Source organism: Eleutherodactylus coqui, chromosome 3, assembly GCF_035609145.1.
Source record: "Eleutherodactylus coqui strain aEleCoq1 chromosome 3, aEleCoq1.hap1, whole genome shotgun sequence".
Lineage (NCBI taxonomy): Eukaryota > Metazoa > Chordata > Amphibia > Anura > Eleutherodactylidae > Eleutherodactylus > Eleutherodactylus coqui.
The window spans coordinates 310177129-310202182 of record NC_089839.1 but is presented as its reverse complement, the minus strand read 5'-3'; the positions used below and the strand labels follow the sequence as shown (position 1 = coordinate 310202182).

General features: G+C 47.3%; 1 protein-coding gene and 1 long non-coding RNA gene across 2 annotated transcripts in view; one reads left to right on the top strand and one right to left on the bottom strand.

Annotated features, from left to right (window-relative positions):
• The window catches only part of LOC136621988 (uncharacterized), a 398847-nt gene that overhangs the window by 307025 nt on the left and 66768 nt on the right, over nucleotides 1-25054 (top strand). The window lies entirely within an intron of this gene.
• MPL (MPL proto-oncogene, thrombopoietin receptor) overlaps nucleotides 1-25054 on the bottom strand; it is a 57983-nt gene that overhangs the window by 1690 nt on the left and 31239 nt on the right. Inside the window, exons 4-10 of the mRNA XM_066597904.1 lie at nucleotides 16646-17032; nucleotides 12165-12270; nucleotides 11430-11593; nucleotides 8424-8566; nucleotides 5930-6089; nucleotides 4138-4229; nucleotides 2887-2970 (exon numbers count right to left, since the gene is read on the bottom strand). Of these exons, the coding sequence (XP_066454001.1) occupies nucleotides 2887-2970; nucleotides 4138-4229; nucleotides 5930-6089; nucleotides 8424-8566; nucleotides 11430-11593; nucleotides 12165-12270; nucleotides 16646-17032 (1136 nt within the window). The remainder of the gene's footprint in view (nucleotides 1-2886; nucleotides 2971-4137; nucleotides 4230-5929; nucleotides 6090-8423; nucleotides 8567-11429; nucleotides 11594-12164; nucleotides 12271-16645; nucleotides 17033-25054) is intronic.

Here is a 25054-nt window from a genome sequence, read left to right as displayed (position 1 = left end):
GTGGGACACTTTAGCTCTGGGGGCTCCCATTTACTCTTGATCACTGAGATGTTTTAACACCTTGATTGAAGTCACCTGTGGTACCGTTTCACCATAGCAGAGGAATCAACAATAAGATAAAAGAGTTTACTTCACTGCAATGATTCCTAAGACTTAACCTTCAATCCTTTCCAATCCAATTTGTATCCTGGTTTTCCCAGGGGGCTTACTCTTTTTCTGCTGTTATACAATAGCGCTATCTGCTGGCTAAAGTCAGTACTGCATGAGGTGACACCTTGGATAGGCTCCGACAGCAGAGAGGCTGGCAATATACAGTAAGAGAACCCTGATGGACGTCTTCCAACATCAGAGCTGTACAGCCTTAAATCATAATGTCTTCAGACGTCAGACAGTGGATTGGAAAGGGTTAATAAATAGATTCTAAAATTAGGATGGCCTAAAAGACAAACAAACATACACAAGGCTATGCCAGGATTAGTTGACCCCTTCGGGGTCAACTAATGTGTGGTGGAGATAATTGCACTAAAACAGCAGCACCCGATGGATAATGGTCCTAGGGTGCCGAATTCCCTGCACTGTAATAGCAGCACTCTGCGGACGATATACCCAGAGTACAGAATTTCTGATAACAATCAGACTAATAACGTTCGAGGTTCAGTGATTCGTTCGACGTGTTTCTGCCGCGTAACCGGCTCCTCGGGAACTTGCATGAACCATTTTCACATCGCACAACAATGTGCCCCGTCCTACTTTGCTCTGATTGGGATTTGGTAGCGACATTGTTCCAGTACAAGGGGTCCTGGGGATACCTGTTGTTAGCAGTTGTATCAGCCAGGTAGATATGGGTTCGTTGATACGGGTACAGTTGGGGCTATTAGGCCACATGAACTGTTCTGTTCAAAGCAGCTTTGCCTAAATTTTGGCACATTGTTGTGCGATGTTAAAATGGTTCATGCAAGTTCCCGAGGAGCCGGTTTCGCGGCAGAAACGCGTCGAACGAATCACTGAACCTCGAACGCTATTAGTCTGATTGTTATCAGAAATTCTGTACTCTGGGTATATCATCCGCAGAGTGCTGCTATTACAGTGCACGGAATTCGGCACCCTAGGACCATTATCCATCGAGTGCTGCTGTTTTAGTGCAATTATCCCCACCACACACTAGTTGACCCCTGAGGGGTCTACATACAGTGGGTTACTTCCTGGCACAGCCTTGTGTATGTTTGTTTGTCTTTTAGGCCATCCTAATTTTAGAATCTATTCATTAAAGGTTAAGTTTTAGGAATCATTGCAGTGAAGTAAAGTCACTTGTGGTAAATTTAGCAGATTGAAAATAAAACATAACATCCCCCCCATCTATGTAAGATCTCACCGCTCACAATGCATATCGGAGCCAAAGCAAGCCATGAGGAGAAAAGACCTGCCTGTAGAGCTCAGAGACAGGATTGTGTGGAGGCGCAGATCTGGAGAAGCTGGAAAAACATTTCTGCTGCACTGAAAGTACCCAAGAGCCCTGCGGCCTCCATAATTCTTACATGGAAGAAGAACAACCAGGACTCTTCCTAGAGCCGCCAACCCACCAGACTAAGGGGAGAAGGGTCTTTGTGAGAGAGGTGACCAAGAACCCATCGGTGACTCTGGCTGAGCTCCAAAGATCCTGTGTGCAGATGGGAGAAACTTCCAGAAGGTCAACCATCACTGCAGCCTCCACCAATCTGGGCTTTATAACAGAGCAGCCAGAAACAAGCCTCCTCAGTAAGAGACATTAAAATCACCTGGAGTTACCAAAAATCACCTAAAAGGACCCTCAAACTGCCAAACAAGATTATCTTTTCTGATAACACCAAGATGGAACTTTTTGGCCTCTAAGCCTTCTGTCTGAAGGAAACCAGGCGCTGCTCATCACCTGCCTAATACCATCCCTGCAGTGAAGCCTGGCAGTGAAGCATCATGCTGGGGAAGGGGAGACCAGTCAGGGTGGATGGAAACCAGGCGCCGCTCATCACCTGCCCAATACCATCCCTACAGTGAAGCCTGCTGATGGTATCATCGTGGGGGAGGAGAGACCGGTCAGGGTGGATGGAAGCCAGGTGCCGCTCATCATCTGCCCAATACCATCCCTACAGTGAAGCCTGGGGGTGGAGCATCATGGAAAGCTGAATTGGGAAAAATACAGAGATAATGAAAACCTAATTCAGAGCGAAAGGACCTCAGACCGGGCAGAAGGGTCACCTTCCAACAAGACAATGACTCTAAGACCCCAGCCAAGACCACCCAGGAGGGGCTTAGAGACAACTCTGTGAATGTCCGTGAGTGCCAGCCAGAGCCATGGGGCTTCAACTAAGTACTGAGAACGGGGTGTGAATACTAATGGCAATGCAAAATTAGGTTTTAAAGTTTAAAAAAACTTACAAAGATTTCTCCCATTCTGCTGTCACTTTGTCGTTATGGGGTCCTGAGTGCAGAATGAGGGGGAACACAAGGCCACAACATAAAATGTAAAAAAAAGCGAGCGAGTGTGAAGACTTTCGGAATGCATTGTATCTAATAAGGCCAAAAGGTTGTTCAACTAGTTAAACTCTAATGAATGCTGGGAAGTGGAGTACAATAGTGGCAACAGTGCAGGAAGAAGTAGCGAACTTCTCCTCGCGTTTGGATTTTCATGGAAATCAGCATAAGTGAAGCTAGGGAACAATGTGCAGAAATAGAAGAATAGCGCATTCTGGCGAGGAGTAATAGCGGCCATATTGTCACCCATCTTTCCCACAAGCCGTTGAAAGGGATTTTAACCAACTTTTCACAAGATGACGACTGCAGGACTTATTTGGGGGCTATGGGGTGGCGATGACTCTGAGCTTATTATAATGGGGTCTTGTTAGGATTTACCTGATACTGTTTCTGGATCTCGGCCAGGAAGGTGTCCAGCACCCGATGCAGGTTTGGTAAGGGAGGCCACAACTTGTTCTTCAACTTCCTACAGCAAAAGCATCATATAAACAAGATGCACATTGTATACCACAAAGCTATACTCATATCCATTTACCATTAAGTGTCTTTTTTGCTGCAGTGTAACTGCTGCCATAACTAGGCTTTCCTTCATCCAGGGCAAAGAGTCAGTCAGCTGCCCTCATCACTGTATCTAGGAAGAAGAGAGATATCCACCAGGTTATCAGTGGCTGTTGGGGGGTAACATGGAGGTCCAGGGCTTTGATATAGAAGAATGCCAGCAGTAGAATTCTGATAGTTGACAGTTTATTGTACCATGCATTTCAGAATCAGACTAATGCCTTCATTAAAAAAAATGTAATTACCTGATCAAGGTATCAGTCCCACACTGAAGTGCAGAATAATATAAACTGTCAACTATTATGCTTCTGCTCTTGCGATCCGTTCATATCAATGCTCTGGATCCCCATGTTACCCACCAGCACCTACTAATGACCTGCTTTATATCTCTCTCATTCCCTCTATTGATGGCCAGCTGCACAGCTTACCATCCAGGTTTGGTGCAGCAATAGCTTTCCTATGTAATATATGGCATTAACAGTGTTGTGCCTGAGTCTGCACAACACCACAAGGTAGGTTCATATCTCACTTTTCTCCTCACTGTCCACCTGTCTAACACATTCACACTATGGGAGTGCATAGTGTTATTTTTTATTATAGCCTCCATCCCTATATCTTGGCAGAGTGCTTACTTAGCACCCCCCCCCCCCTCCAGCCAGCTTTGCCCCTGGCAGCTATAGCTGCTGCACATGTTACACTGCAGGAAATAGGATTTGCAAACAAATATATTTCACCAAATAATGGAAGAGATAAAGGCACACATGGCAGAGCAGAGAGAAAGTAGCTGAAGAAAGAATTCAGTGAGAACTGCCACTGAGCTCTGAATCTGCAGCTTCATAAGCAGGGAACACCCACTGAGCTCTGAACCTGCAGCTTCATAAGCAGGGAACACCCACTGAGCTCTGAATCTGCAATTCCACAATCAGATATATCTGAAAATGCAGCTCTTGAAAAACAAGCAAATCAGATATCAGCTGACAGCACAGAGCATCCGGAATCTCTTCAGATACACAATATATTTAGGACTGACAAGGAAATACGGCAACTTGGATTTGAGTAATTTGTCATTACTTGCCTGTAAAATGAGGGTAAGATACAAGGGAGACAAAGGCCAGCAGCCAGAATAAGCAGTAAAGACAAAATGACCACCGGAGCCACCCAGACTGCAAAAGAGGAAATTCCCAGTAACATTTACTGTATGATGTTTTTATTGCAACATAAAAACTAAACAAAATAAATCCTATTTTTCATTACATTTAGTCCTGAGAAGGCTTTATGTCCATTACAGCTTCCACAGAGATTGTGTAGAGTCCTGAAAGACAAACCTGTTTAGTTATGTAGTCAGAAATGATCTACTTAAATGTCAGTGCATAACTAGTCAGATTTACACTTCAGGACTCTTGGAAACCTGGGTGATGACCTGATGGAAAGCTTTAATGGCAGCCATATTGGTTTACACTCCAATTTTGACTTGATTTTGGGGTCTGTCCCAGTTCCCAGGTATCCCAATCACTTCTTTGCATTTTTGTGTTTAGAATCAGTGGGGTCTCCGGAAGCTGAACCCCAACTGGCCCCACCACGTCAACCCCCTTTAACTCATTCCCATCCCAGGACGTATATTTACACCTTGGGTGAGAAGAGTGAATGATAAATGTTAACTTATGTTCTATGGATGATGCGGGCTCAGAAACTGAGTCCGCGCCATCTGAAATGGGAGCTGCCTATAATTAACAGCCAGCCTTCAACTGTTAATCCTTTACATGCCACAATCAACGTTGATTGCAACATGTAAAACATTATACCCTCCCTCTGTGACATCATCAGCCCACCACCATGTAGAGAATGGCGTCTGGATCTACCACGGTCTGTGATTGTTGTGATAAGAGTTGATATATAGCAGTACAGAAGTTACTGCAGTGTAATATCAGTGTGATTACAGCAACACAGGTTCAAGTCACATACAGGGACATAAAAAAATGTAAAAATAAAAATAGATTTAAAAAATACACGTAAAAATGATTAAAAAATACACGTAAAAATGATTTAAAAAAACAAACTTGTTTGTGTACTTTCCAGTTTTGTTAAAATTAAAATAAAAAACCCTGCATGTTTGCATCTGTAGTGACCTGTACAATAAATTAAACACGCTTTTTAGTCTGCATGGCAAATGCTATTTAAAAAAAGCAAAAAAAACCCAGTCAAAATGTTTTTTTGGTTCATTTTACCACCCAAACAAGCAATAAAAGTGATAAAAAAGCCGTATGTACCCCAAAATGGTACCAATGAAATCTACAGCTCATCTCACAAAAAGGCAAGCCCTCACAGAGTTCCGTCCATGGAAAAATAAAAAAGCTATGGCACTTTGAATGCAGCGATGTAAACCCCCCCCCCCCCAAAAAAAAAGGATTTTATTGTGCAAAAGTAGGAAACTTAAAAAAAAAAATCAAATTTTGGGAATGCTGTAATTGTACTGGACCGCGGAAGAAAAATGACCATGATATTTATTTATGATTAATGCTAAAAAAAAAACACAATATCAGAATTTCTGTTTTTTTCTCCCTGCCCTCCAAGAAAAATAAAAGTCATACAATACATTGTATGTACCCAAAAAATGGTATCAATAAAAACAAGAGGTCGTCATGCAAAAAACAAGCCTTCATACGGCCGTGTCAATGGAAAAATAAAACAAAGTTATGGCTTTTCCAAAAGTGGAGATGAAAATCACCCAAAAATTGTAATGTCCTTATGACCAAAATGGGCCGTGTCACAAAGGGGTTGGTGTACACAAATTGCATGTGTTCTTCATGCTCTGCCCTTACACAGAGAAGAACCTACTGTACATCTGTCCTGTAATATTCCTCACCGATGCTGGAAGGAGATTTGGTGGTCACTCTTGCAGACCATTCACTCCAGAATCCCTGGATCTCCTCTTGGCTGGGTCTTGCTCTGATCTGTAGGGTGTAGGTTGTATAAGAGACCAAGGAGATTGCCTTGCTGTGAACACCAGTTGGAACCTGCAGAGTCTGAGATAAACCACACTGTGAGCCAAATATACACGGTGTCTCCACAGCAAGAACTCTGCAGCTCCCTACAACTTATTTTATCTGTAACCAACAACAAAATAGTGTAATACTGAACAGGAGGGAGTCTCTTTGTATGCTCTGACCCATGTGCCTGCATTACACCCCAGTCCCAATAAGCATTGGTGATAGCAGCTGTGTTTCTGTCTGTGAGGGAAGCTGTAAGATCTCCTATCCTCCATTTTTATCTTGTAACCTGCTCTTCCCTTAGTCTTTTACTGGATTTCCTTTAGCTCATATTATTGTTTCTATCACGACAATGCAAGGACATTTTCAAGGCCATTTTAGTGAAGTCTCATGAGAAACAGCTTTAATCGGCCTGAGAGAAGTCCTGCCTTTAGGCTGCATTCACACGAACGTATATCGGCTCGGTTTTCACGCCGAGCCGATATACATCATCCTCATCTGCAGGGGGGGGGGATGGAAGAGCCAGGAGCAGGAACTGAGCTCCCGCTCCCTCTCTGCCTCCTCTCTGACCCTCTGCACTATTTGCAATGGGGAAAGGCGGGATGGGGCGGGGCTAATTATCATGACTTAGTCCCCCGCCATCCCGCCTCCTTTCATTCCAAATAGTGCAGAGCGGCGCAGAGGAGGCAGAGAGGGGGTGGGAGCTCAGTTCCTGCTCCTGGCTCTTCTATCCTGCCTCCCCTGCAGATGAGGACGACGTATATCGGCTCGGCATGAAAACCGAGCCGATATATGTTCGTGTGAATGCAGCCCACAAGAGACGTCACTGTTCTTGTTGGGTTTTTAATAACCAATACTAATAAATGAATTATAATAAATTCTAATTATCACAAGTGAGGTGTGTTTTAGCCTTGTTTTAAATGTCTTTGTATAAAAGATCTCTGCAGTTTTGTCGAATAAATCAGGTGATTTCTAATCACATTCAATGATGCGATTTGTAAGCTTCCTGGAGCTCAAACATTAACTCATAATTTGGCCACTTGAAAACACACCAACTAACGAATATTTTTGTAAATAAATTTGGCGCTCAACGTGTGGCTGGAGTGTTATACTTCCAAAAGCAGCTATCCCAGAAGGAAGCGATGGACGGATTAAGGAGCTCCAAAAAATAGGTAAGAACACATATTTTCTCATGAAATATCATCCGTCCCTCTCTGGCCCCCTCCCACCCCACCACCCCACCACCCCTGCTCTCTCTTTTTTAAATTCCTGAGGCTACACTATTCTGCGTATGTGTCCTCGTAGTGTGGTGATTACTAGGGAGCTATGTGGTTATTTTTATTTGGTGATCCAGTACCATAGATGAAGGTTATGATAGTAATTGAATTTGGCAAATTTAAATGAGAAGTAGAATGTAAAATTATTTTGTTAATTATTCTGGGATTGTTTGTTATTGTCTTCATAATATGACTGATATGAAAAGTTGTATCTGATCAAAGAAAAGATTCACCCCACCGCACATATCCTGCTAGGACTGTGTGTCCACATAAAAGATGTACACGCATTCATTATGATGCTCGTTCGAGTATTAGCATACTTGATGGTGCTCGTTACTCAAATGAGCATCACGCTGTGTTTGACCCCGCCCCAGTTTTTGGCTCCTCCCCGCTGTGATGTGCCTCTTTCGGCCCCTCTCCGCCACGACGCAGCGCGCGTCAACGGCAAATTTTTTGAGAAAGAAAAAAAAAGAAGCTTGGGACCCGGCGGCCCACATACAAAAATGCTCGAGTCTCCCATTGTAGTCAATGGGGTCCGTTACTTGAATTTTACGAAAAGCTCGACTCGAATAACGAGGACCAGGGTATTTGGGTGCTCGCTCATCTATAGTGTTGAGCTCTTTTTTGCCTCCATTGTGCAGCTGAGCGCGTGTTTATGGTTGTAATATATGTAACTTTGATTTACTGCATCTCATTCACCCATGGCTCGGCGTTTTTCCTCTAGTGACTCATCTTTTTAGATATTATTTTTTAATGTGTTTTCAATAAAATATTGCTTAAATATGGTATTTTTGTACACTTTTTTGTTGGTTTATGATATTTCTGTGGCCATTTATACTTCTTTGCCACTTTACCTTATTGTTACCTTATCCTTATGATCTGGTGCTTTTGTTTTCTGCTATATTTTTTATAGGTCCTATTCTATCTGTATTAGTAATTCATACAACCCCCGTCTATATGACCTCCTGAAATGGGGTCAACATGACCATCCCTTGCTTGCCTGTGAATCCTCACCGTGTTACATTTCCCATCCGTGTCTTGCCCACTTCACCCATTACTCTGTCCCCACTCCTTCCCAGCTTTTATACTTTACCGTCCAGGATTTCTCATTGTCCATTGAAAAGCGGATTTGATAGAGCAGATGTTTTCCGAGGCCTGGGATTGGACTCGACCAGTTAAGGGCCAGTTGGTTCCCAGACAACTTTTGGACATGTAGAAGCGGGGATGGCGGGAGAACTGTGTTCAGGGAGAAATTAGTTACTTGAATATATTTAGAATGTACAAGTAATGTAGAAACAGTAAGTTTTTTCTTGGTGCTTCTCCTGGGGATCCCCTCAAGGCTGGAGCCTTCTCTCTAATAATCTTCCTGACTATTTCCTCAGGGGTAGGACATTCTATCTCAGTGTGCCTCTTGAGAATCCCCAGAGGGATGGGACAAACTTTCATGTAGCCCAAGGAACAGGTTCGAGAATGAACCCGCCATGGCCCTTAAACCATTTGGCTCTGTTGAGCATACATGTTGTGTATGCATGTAATGTTCATTAATATACACCCCCAATTCCAAAAAGTTGAGATGCTGTGTAAAATGTAAATAAATGTAAGAAAAAAGAATGGGATGATTTGGAGATCTCATCTAACCAGATTGTATTCACATTAGGACATAGAACACATATCAGAAGGCAAAAGGGAGACATTTTTTAACAAAAATTAACTCATTTAGAAAGTGATGGCAGCCACACATCTCACAAGGATGGGCCCAGGGTAGCAAAAGGCTGGAAAAGTTAGTGCTACTAATAGAAAACAGTTGGCGGGTCAATTTTCTACTAAGTCACATGACTGTATATAAAAGTGAATGTTAGAGCAGCAGAGTCTCTCAGAAGTAAAGATGGTCCGAGGTCACTAATCTGGGGAAGACAATGGGTTTAAAAATTGTGGAACAATTTCAGAAAAATGTTCCTCAACATAAAACTGCAAAAATTTTGAATATCCCACCATCTACAGTACATAATACGTTCAAAAGGTTCAGAAAATCTGGAGAAATTCATGTGCACAATGAACAAAACTGACGGTCAATAATGGATGCTCGAGATCTACGGGCCCTCAGGCGGCACTTCATTAAAAACAGGCATGATTCTGTAATGCAAATTCCTGCATGGGCTCAGAAATGCTTCCAGAAATCATTGTCTATGAATACAGTTCACCGAGTGATCCACTAATCCAAGTTAAAGCTGTATGATGCAAACAAGCAGCCACATATCAACACAATCCAGAAACGCCGGTGTCTTCTCTGGGCCAAAGGTCATTTAATGTGGACTGAGGCAAAACAGAAAACTGTTCTGTGGCCAGATAAATTAAAATGTGAGATTCTTTTTGGAAACCACGGAAGAGGAGAGGAACCATCCAGCTTGTTATCAGCGCACAGTCCTGCATCTCTGATGGTACAGGGTGGCATTAGTGCCTGTGGCATAGGCAGCGCACACATCCTGACAGGCACTATCAATGCTGGGCAGTATGTAGGGGTTGTAGAGCAACATCTGCCCCATCCAGATAACGTCTCCTTCAGGGAAGGCCATTGTCTTCATCAAGACAATGCAGAACCCCATACTGCATCCATCACAACAGCATGGCTCTACAGAAGAAGAATCAGGGGGTGAACCGGCCGCCTGCAGTCCAGACCGCTCACCAAGAGAGAATATTTGGTGCATTAAAAAAAGAAAGTCCAGTTGATCAGCGGGAGTCCCAGGCAGCAGACCCCTATTGATGTAATATTGTTGGCCTATCCAGCAAATAGGCCATCAGTAGTTTACAACTGGAAAACCATTTTAATTGCTTTATTATTATTTACTGTGAGGAGCAGAGCTGCAGTGTAAAGCATGGTTTCTTTGGTAGGTTTTCAAACAAGCAATCCAGATATAAGCCTAATTTTACTCGAAACCTAGAGATTCACATGTAACTGCATTGAAATGCAAATACCCTCCTCCCCTCTATACAGGGGTCCAAGACACTAAGGTCTGGGGCGCAGTCTGATGGGCTCTTCACATTGTTGAGCTGCTCTTACTGCTTTGCAGGGTCAAAAAGAAGATCCAAGACTGTGGAGCAGCAAGAATCCTACATCAGGCAAGAATGGGACAACCTTCCTCCCCCAGAACTCCAGCAATTGTTCTCATTTCCCAGAAGAGGGGACACTACACAATGGTAGACACGGCCCGATGCAACTTTTGTGAGGTGTGTTGCTGCCGTCAATCTCTAAATAAGTTAATTTTTTCAATGAAATGGAAGAATGTCTTCCTTCCCCTCTGATATGGGTTCTATTCTCTACTGACAATCATTATCTGTTAAGGGCTGCACAAATAGCAAAAAGTGCCAAACTATCGCTTAGTGCATAAAATAAGCAGATCTAGTGCTACATCTGTATAAGCTCAGTTGTGTTTAGTTGTGCCCCATCCCTGTTCATGAAATGTGTTCTTTATCCCAGTGGAGCCCTAGGCAGCCAAGTACTCTACCTACCCCTCATCCCAGCTGATTACCCTACTACTACCCCGTCCGCTCTATGGAATCCATAGCTCTTCTGGATACCGTCTTCTGGGGGAGTCCTAATCAGTAGTTACCATTTTTGCTAAATTTTCCCTCACTTCCTTCATATCAGAAATCCTTATCTTAAGACACAGCGTCTGTAATAGATGAGCCCAAACACCCATCCAGAACCAGGCAGTCATCTTTCTAGGTTAGAATAGGGTTTTACTCATGAAGGTTAAATGGCTCCCAAGGAGTAAATATCACAGGCATGTCCATCCAGAAACCTTAGGACCTGGAATCAAAATCTGGAGCAAGTACAAGAGGGCCGCCCATGGATTGTGGCATGTAGAGCAGAGGTTCGATGTCTTAGTCTGAACTCTCTGCCAGGCTCAGGATGAGGGGTATGAACTTTTAGACACTTGTAAAGAGCAGGGAGCTCAGTCCTCGTGGTGTCTGGACACAAGGAATCATTATGAGAATGAGTTGCCACCCCACACCACCATCCAAAGACAGGTGTGCCAAAGCCAATCACACATTGCCCATTATGTTGCAGGCTGGTAGTCATGCCCTGATGGGCACTTACCTACATGGTTGATCCAGAAGGGTTTATGATAATACAAGCCCTGCTTTCCATCGACAAGCGTTACATTCAGTTTTACAGACATGTAGCTGTCGTTTCTTGCTGGGAACACACACTGACAATGCTTGGGATGTGTAGAGTCTTCACATAGCCGCCATATGGACGAGCTGCGTATAAGAAGAGAATATGTGAGATTAGACCAGCAATAGATAACACAAGGCATACATGCAAGAAGCAGACTAGACCATGTGGTGGATTTTGGGTCATTGTGGCGGTACAAAACATGATACACCTCAACGCTACTAACTACCACCAGATGTAAGAAGATCAATGACCCTATGTCCAAGGCACCATATATGGACCAGCAGACCTGGCATTGGTGAGGTACAAGCTTGGCAGTTGCCCAAGACCCATAAATATAAGAGGGAAACCATGTGAGAAACCACCAGCCCGAGATATCAGGGCAATAACCAACAACCAGTGAACCTGGCCCCACTAATAGAGCATGTGGAGGAGAGTGCTAGCACCGCAGGGCAGCACAGTAGATGTCTACCTTAAGATGCCACTAGGGGATCCCACCCTTAGTCAAACTACTTCCCCAACAGTTTACACCCCAACTTCCAGGAGACGTCTTACAATGCCATTGCATCTGTCTTCCTGCTTCAGGTGTTCTTGGTCTCCCTATTCGTGCACATGTTGTGGGGTCACTAAAGGCCATCTTATAACTACCTCACTTACCCATATCTGTAGTGCACTTGGAGGAGTGAGGGGTCCACCATTCTTTCGTCCCATTTGCAACAGACCTGCAACAGGTCAGAGGTGAAGCACTGGAGCCCGATGGTTTCTGTAAAGAGCACAGTATCTCAGGACTAGTGTCACTGACCGAGACACAATCTAATGTCCCTTTAAAATAATTAGATTTTTCTTAAAGGGGTTTTCCAGTTGTAAACTACTGATGGCCTGTCTGTTGGATAGGTCATCAATAGTACATCAGTGATGGTCTGCAACCTGCGACGTCCATCCTATCAGCTGTTTGCCGGGCCGGTATTCACGGCACTGAACTGATTTTTCTTTCAAAATATATTTATTGAAATTTTCCAATATAAACAGAGTAGAAAATGACACTGATGAACCATGTTGTTAGAATCATATCAGTTCTTATGAAGAAAAAGGGAAACACACATTTCCCCCCTCCCCCCAGGCTATGAGTTTCCCACAGACTTACATGATAGCCCTCTCAAAACTCGAAAGATCAGGAGAGAAGAAAAAAAACCCTGGGAGAAACCTGACTGAATTAGATTCAAAGAAACCATAAACAGTGACATCCATGTAGGACTCTGGGTAAGACTCTGCGGGCCTTGATAGTGCTGTTGGATAGGCCACCAGCCGATCCAATCACACACCAACATCCCCATCAGCACCCCCGCCCCAACCACCAATCAGGCCGCTGGAATTGTGAATCAGATGACCCAAACATCCAAACAGGCTGCTGGAATCATGGATCAAAAGCAATCAGGTAGCCCGAATTGCCGGATAGGGCAGAAGCACCGATGAAAACGCCAACACGCGACCCGATCTCACGAATAAGGCAACTCTAAGCAAATCTGAACATAGACAACAGATCACACATCGAGTAAGCCTTTGAAAAAACATAAATAACCAAAAAATCCTCCAGACGGCGCACTAGACAGTTACAAGTCCTTAGAAACATGTAGAATTTCCTTGAAATACGGGTCTGTATACAAAACAGTCATATACAGAAACTGAGGAGATATTTTATAACTATTTTAACTGTTTTAATTGAAACAAAAAAGTTGAGAGAAAGAAAAAACAAAGGAATAAAAGGGAAAAAAGTGAGATTGGGAAGTGAACAGAAAGGGCCATACACAAGAGGGGGTGGGGGTGGAGGGGAGGGCGTGGAAGTATGAGATCATAAGGCATCCAGGGATCCTATTTTTGGGCTTCAATTCAAGCCTTCCTCTAGCCGGGGAGTCTCTGAAGTCGTCCCACATCACCCATGTACAGTAGAAGCCCGAGTGTCCAGAATCGGAGTCGGAACTCCTGAGCTCCTCCATATATTTGATATAATCCAGAGCCTCAACCTAAGCATCTCTTGGAACTGCTCCCGCCTGCTTCCAGTATTTGGGGACAGTGAGGCGCATGGCCATTATAAAATGACTCAGTAGGCACTTCTTGGCCCTCGAGACAGGACCCGGGAATATAGAAAGGAGGGCCATTTCTGGTGATAGACTTAGAGGAGTTCTGCTGACTGCCTCAAACAGGCGGGCCACATCATCGCACAAAGAAGCTATGAGAGGGCAGTTCCACTATATACCCTGTTTCCCCGAAAATAAGACGCCTCATATTAATTTTTGTTCCCAAATATGCGCTACGTCTTATTTTCAGGGGGTGTCTTATTTTGCCGCGGCAAATCCGCCTGTGGCCGCTAATCCCTCAATTGGCCAGCTTTGTGGACGAAATCTCGTCCACATGGGACAGCAAATCTGTCACGGCATAGCTGGGAGAAGCCGGTGTTGTGGTGCGGATTCACCGGCCACAGAAACGGAAAAGCGTGCAGCCATGTCGCTTCAAAACAAGCGGCTGAGTGCAGTGGGTTTTGAAGCAGCGCTTTCCCGGCGGAAATCTCGCTGTTTATCGCTGTGGCCAAACTGCGAGATTTCCGCTGGAAATACGCTCTGTGAGAACCCAGCCTTAAGAATCACACAGGGTGCCTGACTCACACACAGAGCCATAAAAAAATAAGGGCTGTAAAGTAACGTACCTGTCTGCAGACAGAAGTTCCTGTACCACTTGTAAGCAGGGATGGTATTGCAGCTTCCGGCCACCAGGGGGAGCTCATCACAGCAGACGTGTACAGCAGGAACAGAACGTACAGTATGGACTTTTCCAGCCAGCAAGGGGAGCTCACAACAGCACACTCGTACAGCACAGCAGGGACAGCATAACAGCAGACTGTCTGCAGATCTACCTATACATCTGGAGGTAGGAGGCAACGGGGATGGCAGCAGGGGACAGGCCTCTTGACTTGCCTGCACACTTTACTATGCCTTACTATCGGGGGGGTGCCTTATATTTGGGACTCCTGCAAATTTCAGGGGGTGCCTTATTTTCGGGAAAACACAGTATGTTACATAGTGTCTACCTCAGAGCCGCATCTTCAGCAGTCACTCGTCACCTCAGGGAAAATCTTGTATTTCAGTTCCTGGGCTTTAGCAGATATTGATAGCTTATGAGACAAGGTGTAGGCTTTGGTCCAGAGCTCCCCAGAGACATGTCTCCCAAAGGCCTCCTCCCAACACACCTCCCACAGCGGTCTCTCGACATGTGCCGTCTCGCGTATCAACAACCCATACAGCAGAGAGATTTTGTGAGTCGGGGCATTCGTGGTTACACACAACCCCTCAAAGGGGGTGAGATCTGCCGTCAGTCTGTCCTGGGAGCCAAGGGAGTTTATGTAGTCTCTGACTTGGATATACTGCATCCATGCCCTTGGTTTTGGACTGGATCCCTCTCCCAATTCAGTCATTGAGCGAATACCATTTGGGCCCATCACCTCTTTGGCTCTCAGAAAGACAGAGTTCGGCATGAAAGAAAGGCGTGTTAATGTAGCCGTGGCTGGGATCTGCGGGTTCCCTACTAATGGTGTCATCTGCCCAGGGATCATCACCACCCGTCCCCCCCGAACCAAATATCTCAAGGCCCGTAGCAGGTTCTGCATAAGAGGCGATACACCTGTCTCCCTCCAAGCTGCCCTATCTGACACCCAAAAGGCTCCTCCGAGGTCAAACTGGTTCTGGTCTCTCTCCAGGGCCGCCCAAGACTTTGCAGATGCATGATGGAAAATATCCAGAATGCAGCTACCAACCACCGCTCTGTGGTATAATTCAATATTCGGAAGGCCCGCCCCTTCCCAGTCTTTGGGTTGCGTCAGGGTCCTATAGCCTAGCCTAGGGACAGAGCCACTCCAAACTAACCTGACAATTGACCTCCGAAAGCGAGTGAAAACATATTTGGGCAAATCCCAGGGTAAAGTCTGGAAGGTGTACAACAGTCTAGGCAGGATGTTCATTTTTAAAGAATTGATCAGACAGATAGATTTTGGGCCACTGCTCCAACTCCCAATCCAGAGTCGACAAGAAAGGTCTATAATTTAGTTCATAAATCTGGGAAGGGTCAGAGGCGATTTGGACTCCTAGGTATTTTAGGGCTTTCTCCCTCTATTGGAAGGGAAAGGTTTTCCTTAACTCCCTGATTTCCGAGGGGGGTAGAGTAACATTGAGGATTTCTGATTTTTGTAAATTCATCCTGAAGTTGCTTAATTTCGCATAACTGGCCAGCTCTGACAACACAACCGGAAAACCAACCTGAGGATTCGAGACGTAAATCAGCAGGTCATCAGCAAATATGGATAGTTTATGTTTCCTATCCCTGCATCTCACCCCCCCCCCCCCCCCCGTAAATTGGGGTTCCCCCTCAGAGCATTTGCCAAGGGTTCCATTGCGAGAATATAGAGCAATGGAGACACTGAACTGATTTTTGCAGGAAGCTGACAGCTCCGTTCTCACTACAGTGGTCAGACCTGGTATTACACGCAAAGTTCTCATTAAACTGAACTGGTGTAACACCAAGCCTGGCCACTACAGAGGAAACAGGGCTGTCTGCTGCCTGCAAAAATCAGCTGCGTGCATAAACACACTGGCCCAGCGACACGTTGATCAGCGGAAGTCCCAGGCAGCAGACCCCCTAATCATGTAATATTGATGGCCTATCCTGCAAGTAGGCAGGCCATCAGTAGTTTACAACTGGAAAACCCTTTTCATTGTTTTATTATTATCTACTGTAAGGAGCAGAGCTGCAGTGTAAAGCATGGTTTCTTTGGTAGGTTTCAAACAGCCAATCCAGATATAAGCCTAATTTTACTCAAAACGTAGAAATTGTGACTGCATTGAAATGCAAATACACTTCTCCCCTCTATACAGGCGTCCAAGATCTGGGGCGCAGTCTAATGGGCTCTTCACATTGTTGAGCTGCTTTTACTGCTTTGCGGGGACAAAAAAGGATTTTGACTCCTTGAACCTACAAAAGTCCCAAATGATCACCATCAGCAATTAGACAGCTCTACAGTGTGGGGATCCCAGCGAAGACCACCAAGTGTGAGACACGGAGACAATCTATAGACATGTCTAATAACTACCTACCTGCAGACTCCAGACTAGTGAATGTAACAGCGGCTGACCAAGGACCCCACAAGGATGGCTGTTCCCCATTCCATGATGTGCGGACACGGACATGATAGATAAGTCCAAACTTCAACCGGGGCAGCAGAACTTTGGTCTCTTTGCTTATCACTGACTGTTCAGAATTAACAGGAACTACGTTCCAGACATTGATTGGAGTGGGGAGAGGGGTCGCTGCGGGTGCAGGAAGAAGGTCACCCACCCTGTGCGGATCCTCAAGTGACCAGAACTGTACCTCATATTTCAATATAAAATCCATATCTGTCTTCGGAGGTTTCCAGGCGACCTGAAATCGCTCAGAATGTTCTTCCCACATGACCGTTATGGCCTGCGGATGAGGAAATATCACTGAGAGAGAAATGAGAATTACTGGTCTCTCCGATACACCTAGTCACCCAATATACACTCATTCACAGTAACACTCCTCACCTAGAAGGAGTATATTACATATATATATACATATATAATAATAAACTTTATTTGTATAGCACCAACATATTCCGCAGCGCTTACATAGACAGGGGGATACAGAAAGACAAAACTACAAACATTACAGAAACAGGGATACATAGTAATCAGTGGATGGAGACAATAGGGGTGAGGGTCCTGCTCCAACGAGCTTACATACTACAAGTAATGGGGTGATACAGAAGGTAAAGGGGCTGAAGATGTGCCCGGTATGGTGAGGTGGAGATGTGCACAGTATGGCGAGGTGGAGATGTGCACAGTATGGCGAGGTGGAGATGTGCACGGTATGGTGAGGTGGAGAGTGAGGGATGCTATACACAGACAATGGTCAGACATTTAGCCGTGTGATGACAGAATACTTATGACTGCAGGAGCGGTTTATGATGGCTAGCAGGGATTGCAGTCAGTAGGTCAGGGAGCATGTTATCAGGCGGCGTACAGAGGGGTTTATTTAGGGAATGCGGTATGCCTCCCTGAAGAGGCGCGTTTTTAGAGCACGCCTGAAGTTCTGCGAGTCCTGGATTGCTCGGGTATCCTTTGGTAGTGCGTTCCAGAGGACCGGTGCTGCTCTAGAGAAGTCTTGGAGGCGGGAATGAGAAGTTCGAATCAAAGGGGCGCTCAATCTGGTTTCGTTAGCAGAGCGGAGAGCCCGGGCTGGGTGATGGATTGAGATGAGGGAGGCAATATAGGGGGGCGCTGCGCTGTGGAGGGCTTTGTGGATGAAGGTAGTGAGTTTAAATTGAATTCTGTATTTAACGGGCAGCCAGTGCAGTGACCGGCACAGGGCAGAGGCGTCCGAGTAGCGGCTGGACAGGAAGATGAGCCTGGCTGCCACATTCAGGATGGACTGGAGAGGGTGGAGTCTGGTGCAGGGGAGGCCGATCAGTAACGAGTTGCAATAATCGAGCCAAGAGTGGATGAGGGCAACAATAAGTGTTTTTAGTGTCTACAGTGAGAAAAGAGCGGATTCTTGTGATGTTCTTGAGGTGCAGCTGACATGTTCGGGATAGAGATTGGATGTAGGAGGTAAAAGAGAGATCAGAGTCAAATATGACCCCAAGGCAGCGGGCGTGTTGTCTAGGAGTTATGATGGTGCCACACACTGAGATGGAGATGTCAGGATGAGGTCGGTTAGTGGAGGGTGGAAATACCAGTAAGTCAGTTTTAGAGAGGTTTAGTTTTAGGAAGAGAGAGGACATGGTGTTAGAGACAGCGGACAGACAGTCGGTGATGTTTTGGAGGAAGGGTGCAGAGATGTCACGGGCAGAGGTATATAGCTGGGTGTCATCAGCGTACAGGTGGTATTGGAGGCCAAATCTCCTGATGGTTTGTCCAATAGGGACTGTGTGGATAGAGAAAAGGAGGGGGCCAAGAACTGAGCCCTGGGGGACCCCAACAGCAAGGGGAAGAGGAGGGGAGGTAGAGCCAGCAAAGGAGACACTGAAAGAGCGGTCAGATAGGTAGGAAGAGAACCAGGAGAGGGCAGTGTCCTTTAGGCCGATGGAGCAAAGCATACTGAGGAGGAGTTTGTGGTCAACAGTGTCAAATGCTGCGGAGAGGTCGAGGAGGATCAGTGGGGAGTAATCACCCCTCGATTTGGCTGTCAGTAGGTCATTGGATACCCTTGTAAGGGCAGTTTCTGTCGAGTGTTGAGGTCGAAAGCCAGAGTGTAGGGGGTCTAGGAGAGAGTTCTCTGATAGGTAGCTTACAAGGCGGGAGTAAACCAGGCGTTCTAGTAGTTTGGAGATGAAGGGGAGGTTTTAGATGGGTCAGTAGTTGGCAGCATCAGTCGCATATACACACACACATATACATACACTTTCTTCTCCATATAGGGAGCCTAGTCCTATGCATTAGAGTTTGGGGCCCTGTTACAGGTTTTGCATCGGGGCCCAGGAGCTTCAAGTTACGCCTCTGAGTGTATATATCTATCTATCTATCTATCTATATATATATATATATATATATATATATATATATATATATATATATATATATACTCATTCTCAGCAACTTCCCTCCCCTAGAGAGAGTATACACACACACACTCATTGTAAGCACTAATCCCTCCCCTAGATTATATATATGTACCCATTGTTGGTAACATCCCCTCTCAAAGGAATATATGAATGGCTGTGATTGGCTCATTGAGCGCTGGCTCTGATTGGTTCTCAAGCACCACAGTTAAGCCAATCACAGCCAGCGCTTTCTGTCAGGAAGAGCTGACAGAAAACTACAAGCAAGCAAGTATTGGAGATCTGGAGAGAAGGCACAGCAGAGTGAATAGTATGATGAACTCGCGCAACTTTGTAGTGACACAACATCGCCCAGTGTGGAAGAGGCCTTACTCCAGACACAAACATGGCTGTCATGAGCACCCAAACTAAACCTAGATTAATCGCTGAAGAGAACCCGGTTCCCCTCCGTAGCATCCAGTTTCATCATTAATCACACCACTGCAAATGGAGGTGATGGTGGGGGGCAGAGGCCATATATATAATGAGGGATGTACATATAATGGGGGCCGTGAGACCAAAGATCCTTCAGCCAAGTACCTGGAAATGGTTCTGACAGACACAGGGGTGTAACAATGGCACCCCCTGTCTCAGGATGGTGGACAGTGAAACAGTTGGAGCTGCTGGTGCTTGTCGGTCAATCAGACACTACTCTCTACTGGTGGTCTGTCAAGGGGGTCCTGAGCCCAGTCACCTTGTGTGCCACCATCCACTGGTCCCAACACCCCCTAACAGTCTGGTCAGATGCTCTCCTCTACTGGTGGTCTGTAGGGGACATCCTGAGCCCGGTCACCTTGTGTGCCCCCATCCACTGGTCCCAACACCTCCTAACAGTCTAGTCAGACGCTCCTCTCTACTGGTGGTCTGTAGGGGGCGTCCTAAGCCCGGTCGCCTTGTGTGCCCCCATCCACTGGTCCCAACACCTCCTAACAGTCTGGTCAGACGCTCCTCTCTACTGGTGGTCTGTAGGGGGCGTCCTAAGCCCGGTCGCCTTGTGTGCCCCCATCCACTGGTCCCAACACCTCCTAACAGTCTGGTCAGATGCTCCTCTCTACTGGTGGTCTGTAGGGGGCATCCTGAGCCCGGTCGCATTGTGTGCTCCCATCCACTGGTCCCAGCACCCCCTAACAGTCTGGTCAGATGCTCCTCTCTACTGGTGGTCTGTAGTGGGCATCCTAAGCCCGGTCACCTTAAGTGCCCTCACATATCCACTGGTCCCAACATCCCCTAACAGTCTGGTCAGATGCTCCTCTCTACTGGTGGTCTGTAGTGGGCATCCTGAGCTCGGTCACCTTATGTGCCCTGACACATCCACTGGTCCCAACACCTCCTAACAGTCTGGTCAGACGCTCCTCTCTACTGGTGGTCTGTAGGGGGCATCCTGAGCCCGGTCGCATTGTGTGCTCCCATCCACTGGTCCTAACACCCCCTAACAGTCTGGTCAGATGCTCCTCTCTACTGGTGGTCTGTAGGGGGCATCCTGAGCCCGGTCGCATTGTGTGCTCCCATCCACTGGTCCCAGCACCCCCTAACAGTCTGGTCAGATGCTCCTCTCTACTGGTGGTCTGTAGTGGGCATCCTAAGCCCGGTCACCTTAAGTGCCCTCACATATCCACTGGTCCCAACATCCCCTAACAGTCTGGTCAGATGCTCCTCTCTAAGGTGGTCTGTAGTGGGCATCCTGAGCTCGGTCACCTTATGTGCCCTGACACATCCACTGGTCCCAACACCTCCTAACAGTCTGGTCAGACGCTCCTCTCTACTGGTGGTCTGTAGGGGGCATCCTGAGCCCGGTCGCATTGTGTGCTCCCATCCACTGGTCCTAACACCCCCTAACAGTCTGGTCAGATGCTCCTCTCTACTGGTGGTCTGTAGTGGGCATCCTGAGCCCGGTCACCTTGTGTGCCCTCATCCACTGGTCCCCAACACCTCCTAACAGTCTGGTCAGACGCTCCTCTCTACTGGTGGTCTGTCGGGGGGTCCTGAACCCAGTCACTTTGTGTATCCTCACACATCCACTGGTCCCAACACCTCCTAACAGTCTGGTCAGCTGCTCCTCTCTACTGGTGGTCTGTCGGGGGCGTCCTGAGCCCGGTCACCTTGTGCCCTCACACATCCACTGGTCCCAACACCTCCTAACAGTCTGGTCAGCTGCTCCTCTCTACTGGTGGTCTGTAGGGGGCGTCCTGAGCCCGGTCACCTTGTGTGCCCTCATCCACTGGTCCCAACACCTCCTAACAGTCTGGTCAGAGCAGCCTGGTGGGGACAATTCATCGATACGACCATCCAGCTTCTCCCATCCCAATGATGTGTTACGGGGTGAAATCTCTTCTCTGCGTCGTAGAGGCCTCTAGTGGTCAACAAGCTGTACAAGTGGAAGAAGAGGTCACTGCACACAAGGAGCCTCTGAGAGCCTCTTATAGGCAAAGGGGGGAACCCCTTTTAGGGCCTCCGGTGACAAGACCGTTCAGCTAATCACTACAACTCCCATCATCTACAGATCTGTCTGAGATGGAACTGCAGGACGTGTTTTACAGCAAAATGACAACTTCTTCTGGGGGCGGAGTGTTTTTGACAATGACTGTATGTCCTGAAGATGTTTCTGACCAGGAGATCAGATGTTACTCTTGCTTGTCTGTATACCAGCAGCATAATGTTATTTCATGATGACTGCTCCTGTAGGAACGTACAGAATGCAGGCTGCCAGCTGTGTAAGGGGGTGCCATGTGGAGGGGCTCACAGTATTTCCATAGTGTTATATACAAGGCCTGTTGGGTTCTTTCAGTATTCCTGCTAACTGTATTTCTGCTTAGTGCGACCTCTAGTGGTTGTGTCATGTAACTGTTTTAAGACCCCCATAGATGTATTGGTCTGGGATGTTATTGGTTGCGATTAGAGATGAGCGAACGTACTCGTCCGAGCTTGATACTCGTTCGAGTATTAGCGTGTTCGGGATGCTCGTTACTCGTAACGAGTACCACGCGATGTTCGGGTTACTTTCAGTTTCCTCTCTGAGACGTTAGCGCGCTTTTCTGGCCAATTGAAAGACAGGGAAGGCATTACAACTTCCCCCTGTGACGTTCAAGCCCTATACCACCCCCCTGCTGTGAGTGGCTGGGGAGATCAGATGTCACCCGAGTATAAAAGTCGGCCCCTCCCGCGGCTCGCCTCAGATGCCTTGTGAGTTAGCTGAGGGACAGTGCTGCTGGTGCCGGAGCTGCTGTAGGGAGAGTGTTAGTAGTGAGTGTAGGCTTCAAGAACCCCAACGGTCCTTCTTAGGGCCACATCTATCCGTGTGGAGGCTGCTGTTAGCAGTGTTGCCCTTTTTTTTTTTTCAAAATCGGCTGTGCAGAGCATTACGCCCTGCAGTAATACTACAGGGACAGAAGTGGTGGTTAGGCAGGGAGAGTGTTAGGAGTGAGTGTAGGCTTCAAGAACCCCAACGGTCCATCTTAGAGCTATATTTAACCATGTGCAGAACTGTGCAGGCTGCTGTTAGCAGTGTTGCACTTTTTTTTTTTTCCAAATCGGCTGTGCAGAGCATTGCGCCCTGCAGTAATACTCCAGGGACAGAATTGTGTAGGCAGGGCCAGAAGACATATATTATTGATTGAATATAGTCAGTGGGCCTTTTCTTTAACAAAAAAAGGGAAACATTCTATTTGGCCTGCCTCTGACAGTCCTCAGCGTTCTGGGTACGTGTGTGGTGGGTGCAGAACGTAAAGAAATCATACGCAGCCAGCTACGTTTAACAGCAGGCTTGCGCCAATTTCTTTCCTGCCTGGGAAAAATCACCGCTCTGCTGTAGTTAATAACTCTGCAACCCTGCAGTTCTGTGACACATTTGCAGGGCCAGAAGACATATATTATTGATTGAATATACGCAGTGGGCCTTTTCTTTAACAAAAAAAGGGAAACATTCTATTTGGCCTGCCTCTGACAGTCCTCAGCGTTCTGGGTACGTGTGTGGTGGGTGCAGAACGTAAAGAAATCATACGCAACCAGCTACGTTTAACAGCAGGCTTGCGCCAATTTCTTTCCTGCCTGGGAAATCAAATCACTGGTAATACAGCATGCTGAGGGGTAGGGGTAGGCCTAGAGGACGTGGACGTGGCCGAGGACGCGGAGGGCCAAGTCAGGGTGTGGGCACAGGCCGAGCTCCTGATCCAGGTGTATCGCAGCCGACTGCTGCGCGATTACGAGAGAGGCACGTTTCTGGTGTCCCCACATTCATCGCACAATTAATGGGTGCACGCGGGAGACCTTTATTAGAAAATGAGCAGTGTGAGCAGGTCCTGTCGTGGATGGCAGAAAGTGCTTCGAGCAACCTATCGTCCACCCACAGTTCTGCACCGTCCACTGCTGCAAATCCGAATCCTCTGTCTGCTGCTCCTCCTTCCTCCCAGCCTCCTCACTCCACTACAATGACACATGCTCAGGAGCGGGAACACTCCCAGAAACTGTTCTCGGGCCCCTGCTCAGATTGGGCAGCAGTGGTTCCTCTCCCACCAGAGGAGTTTATCGTCACTGATGCCCAACCATTGGAAAGTTCCCGGGGTCCGGGGGATGAGGCTGGGGACTTCCGGCAACTGTCTCAAGACCTTTCAGTGGGTGAGGAGGACGATGACGATGAGACACAGTTGTCTATCGGTGAGGTAGTAGTAAGGGCAGTAAGTCCGAGGGAGGAGCGCACAGAGGATTCGGAGGAAGAGCAGCAGGAGGATGAGGTGACTGACCCCACCTGGTTTGCAACGCCTACTCAGGACAGGTCTTCAGAGGGGGAGGCAAGGGCAGCAGCAGGGCAGGTTGCAAGAGGCAGTGCGGTGGCCAGGGGTAGAGGCAGGGCCAGACCGAATAATCCACCAACTGTTTCCCAAAGCGCACCCTCGCGCCATGCCACCCTGCAGAGGTCAAGGTGCTCTAAGGTCTGGCAGTTTTTCACAGAGACGCCTGACGACCGACGAACAGTGGTGTGCAACCTTTGTCGCGCCAAGATCAGCCGGGGAGCCACCACCAACAGCCTCACCACCACCAGCATGCGCAGACATATGATGGCCAAGCACCCCACAAGGTGGGACGAACGCCGTTCACCGCCTCCGGTTTGCACCGCTGCCTCTCCCCCTGTGCCCCAACCTGCCACTGAGATCCAACCCCGCTCTGAGGACACAGGCACTACCGTCTCCTGGCCTGCACCCACACCCTCACCTCCGCTGTCCTCGGCCCAATCCAGCAATGTCTCGCACCACACCGTCCAGCCGTCGCTAGCGCAAGTGTTTGAGCGCAATCGCAAGTACGCCGCCACGCACCCGCACGCTCAAGCGTTAAACGTGCACATAGCCAAATTTATCAGCCTTGAGATGCTGCCGTATAGGGTTGTGGAAACGGAGTCATTCAAAAGTATGATGGCGGCGGTCCCGCGCTACTCAGTTCCCAGTCGCCACTACTTTTCCCGATGTGCCGTCCCAGCCCTGCACGACCACGTCTCCCGCAACATTGTACGTGCCCTCACCAACGCGGTTACTGCCAAGGTCCACTTAACAACGGACACATGGACAAGCACAGGCGGGCAGGGCCACTACATCTCCCTGACAGCACATTGGGTGAATTTAGTGGAGGCTGGGACCGAGTCAGAGCCTGGGACCGCTCACGTCCTACCCACCCCCAGAATTGCGGGCCCCAGCTCGGTGGTGGTATCTGCGGCGGTGTATGCTTCCTCCACTAAACCACCCTCCTCCTCCTCCTCCTCCAACGCAACCTCTGTCTCTCAATCAAGATGTGTCAGCAGCAGCGCGTCGCCAGCAGTCTGTGTCGCGCGGTGTGGCAGCACAGCGGTGGGCAAGCGTCAGAAGGCCGTGCTGAAACTACTCAGCTTAGGAGATAAGAGGCA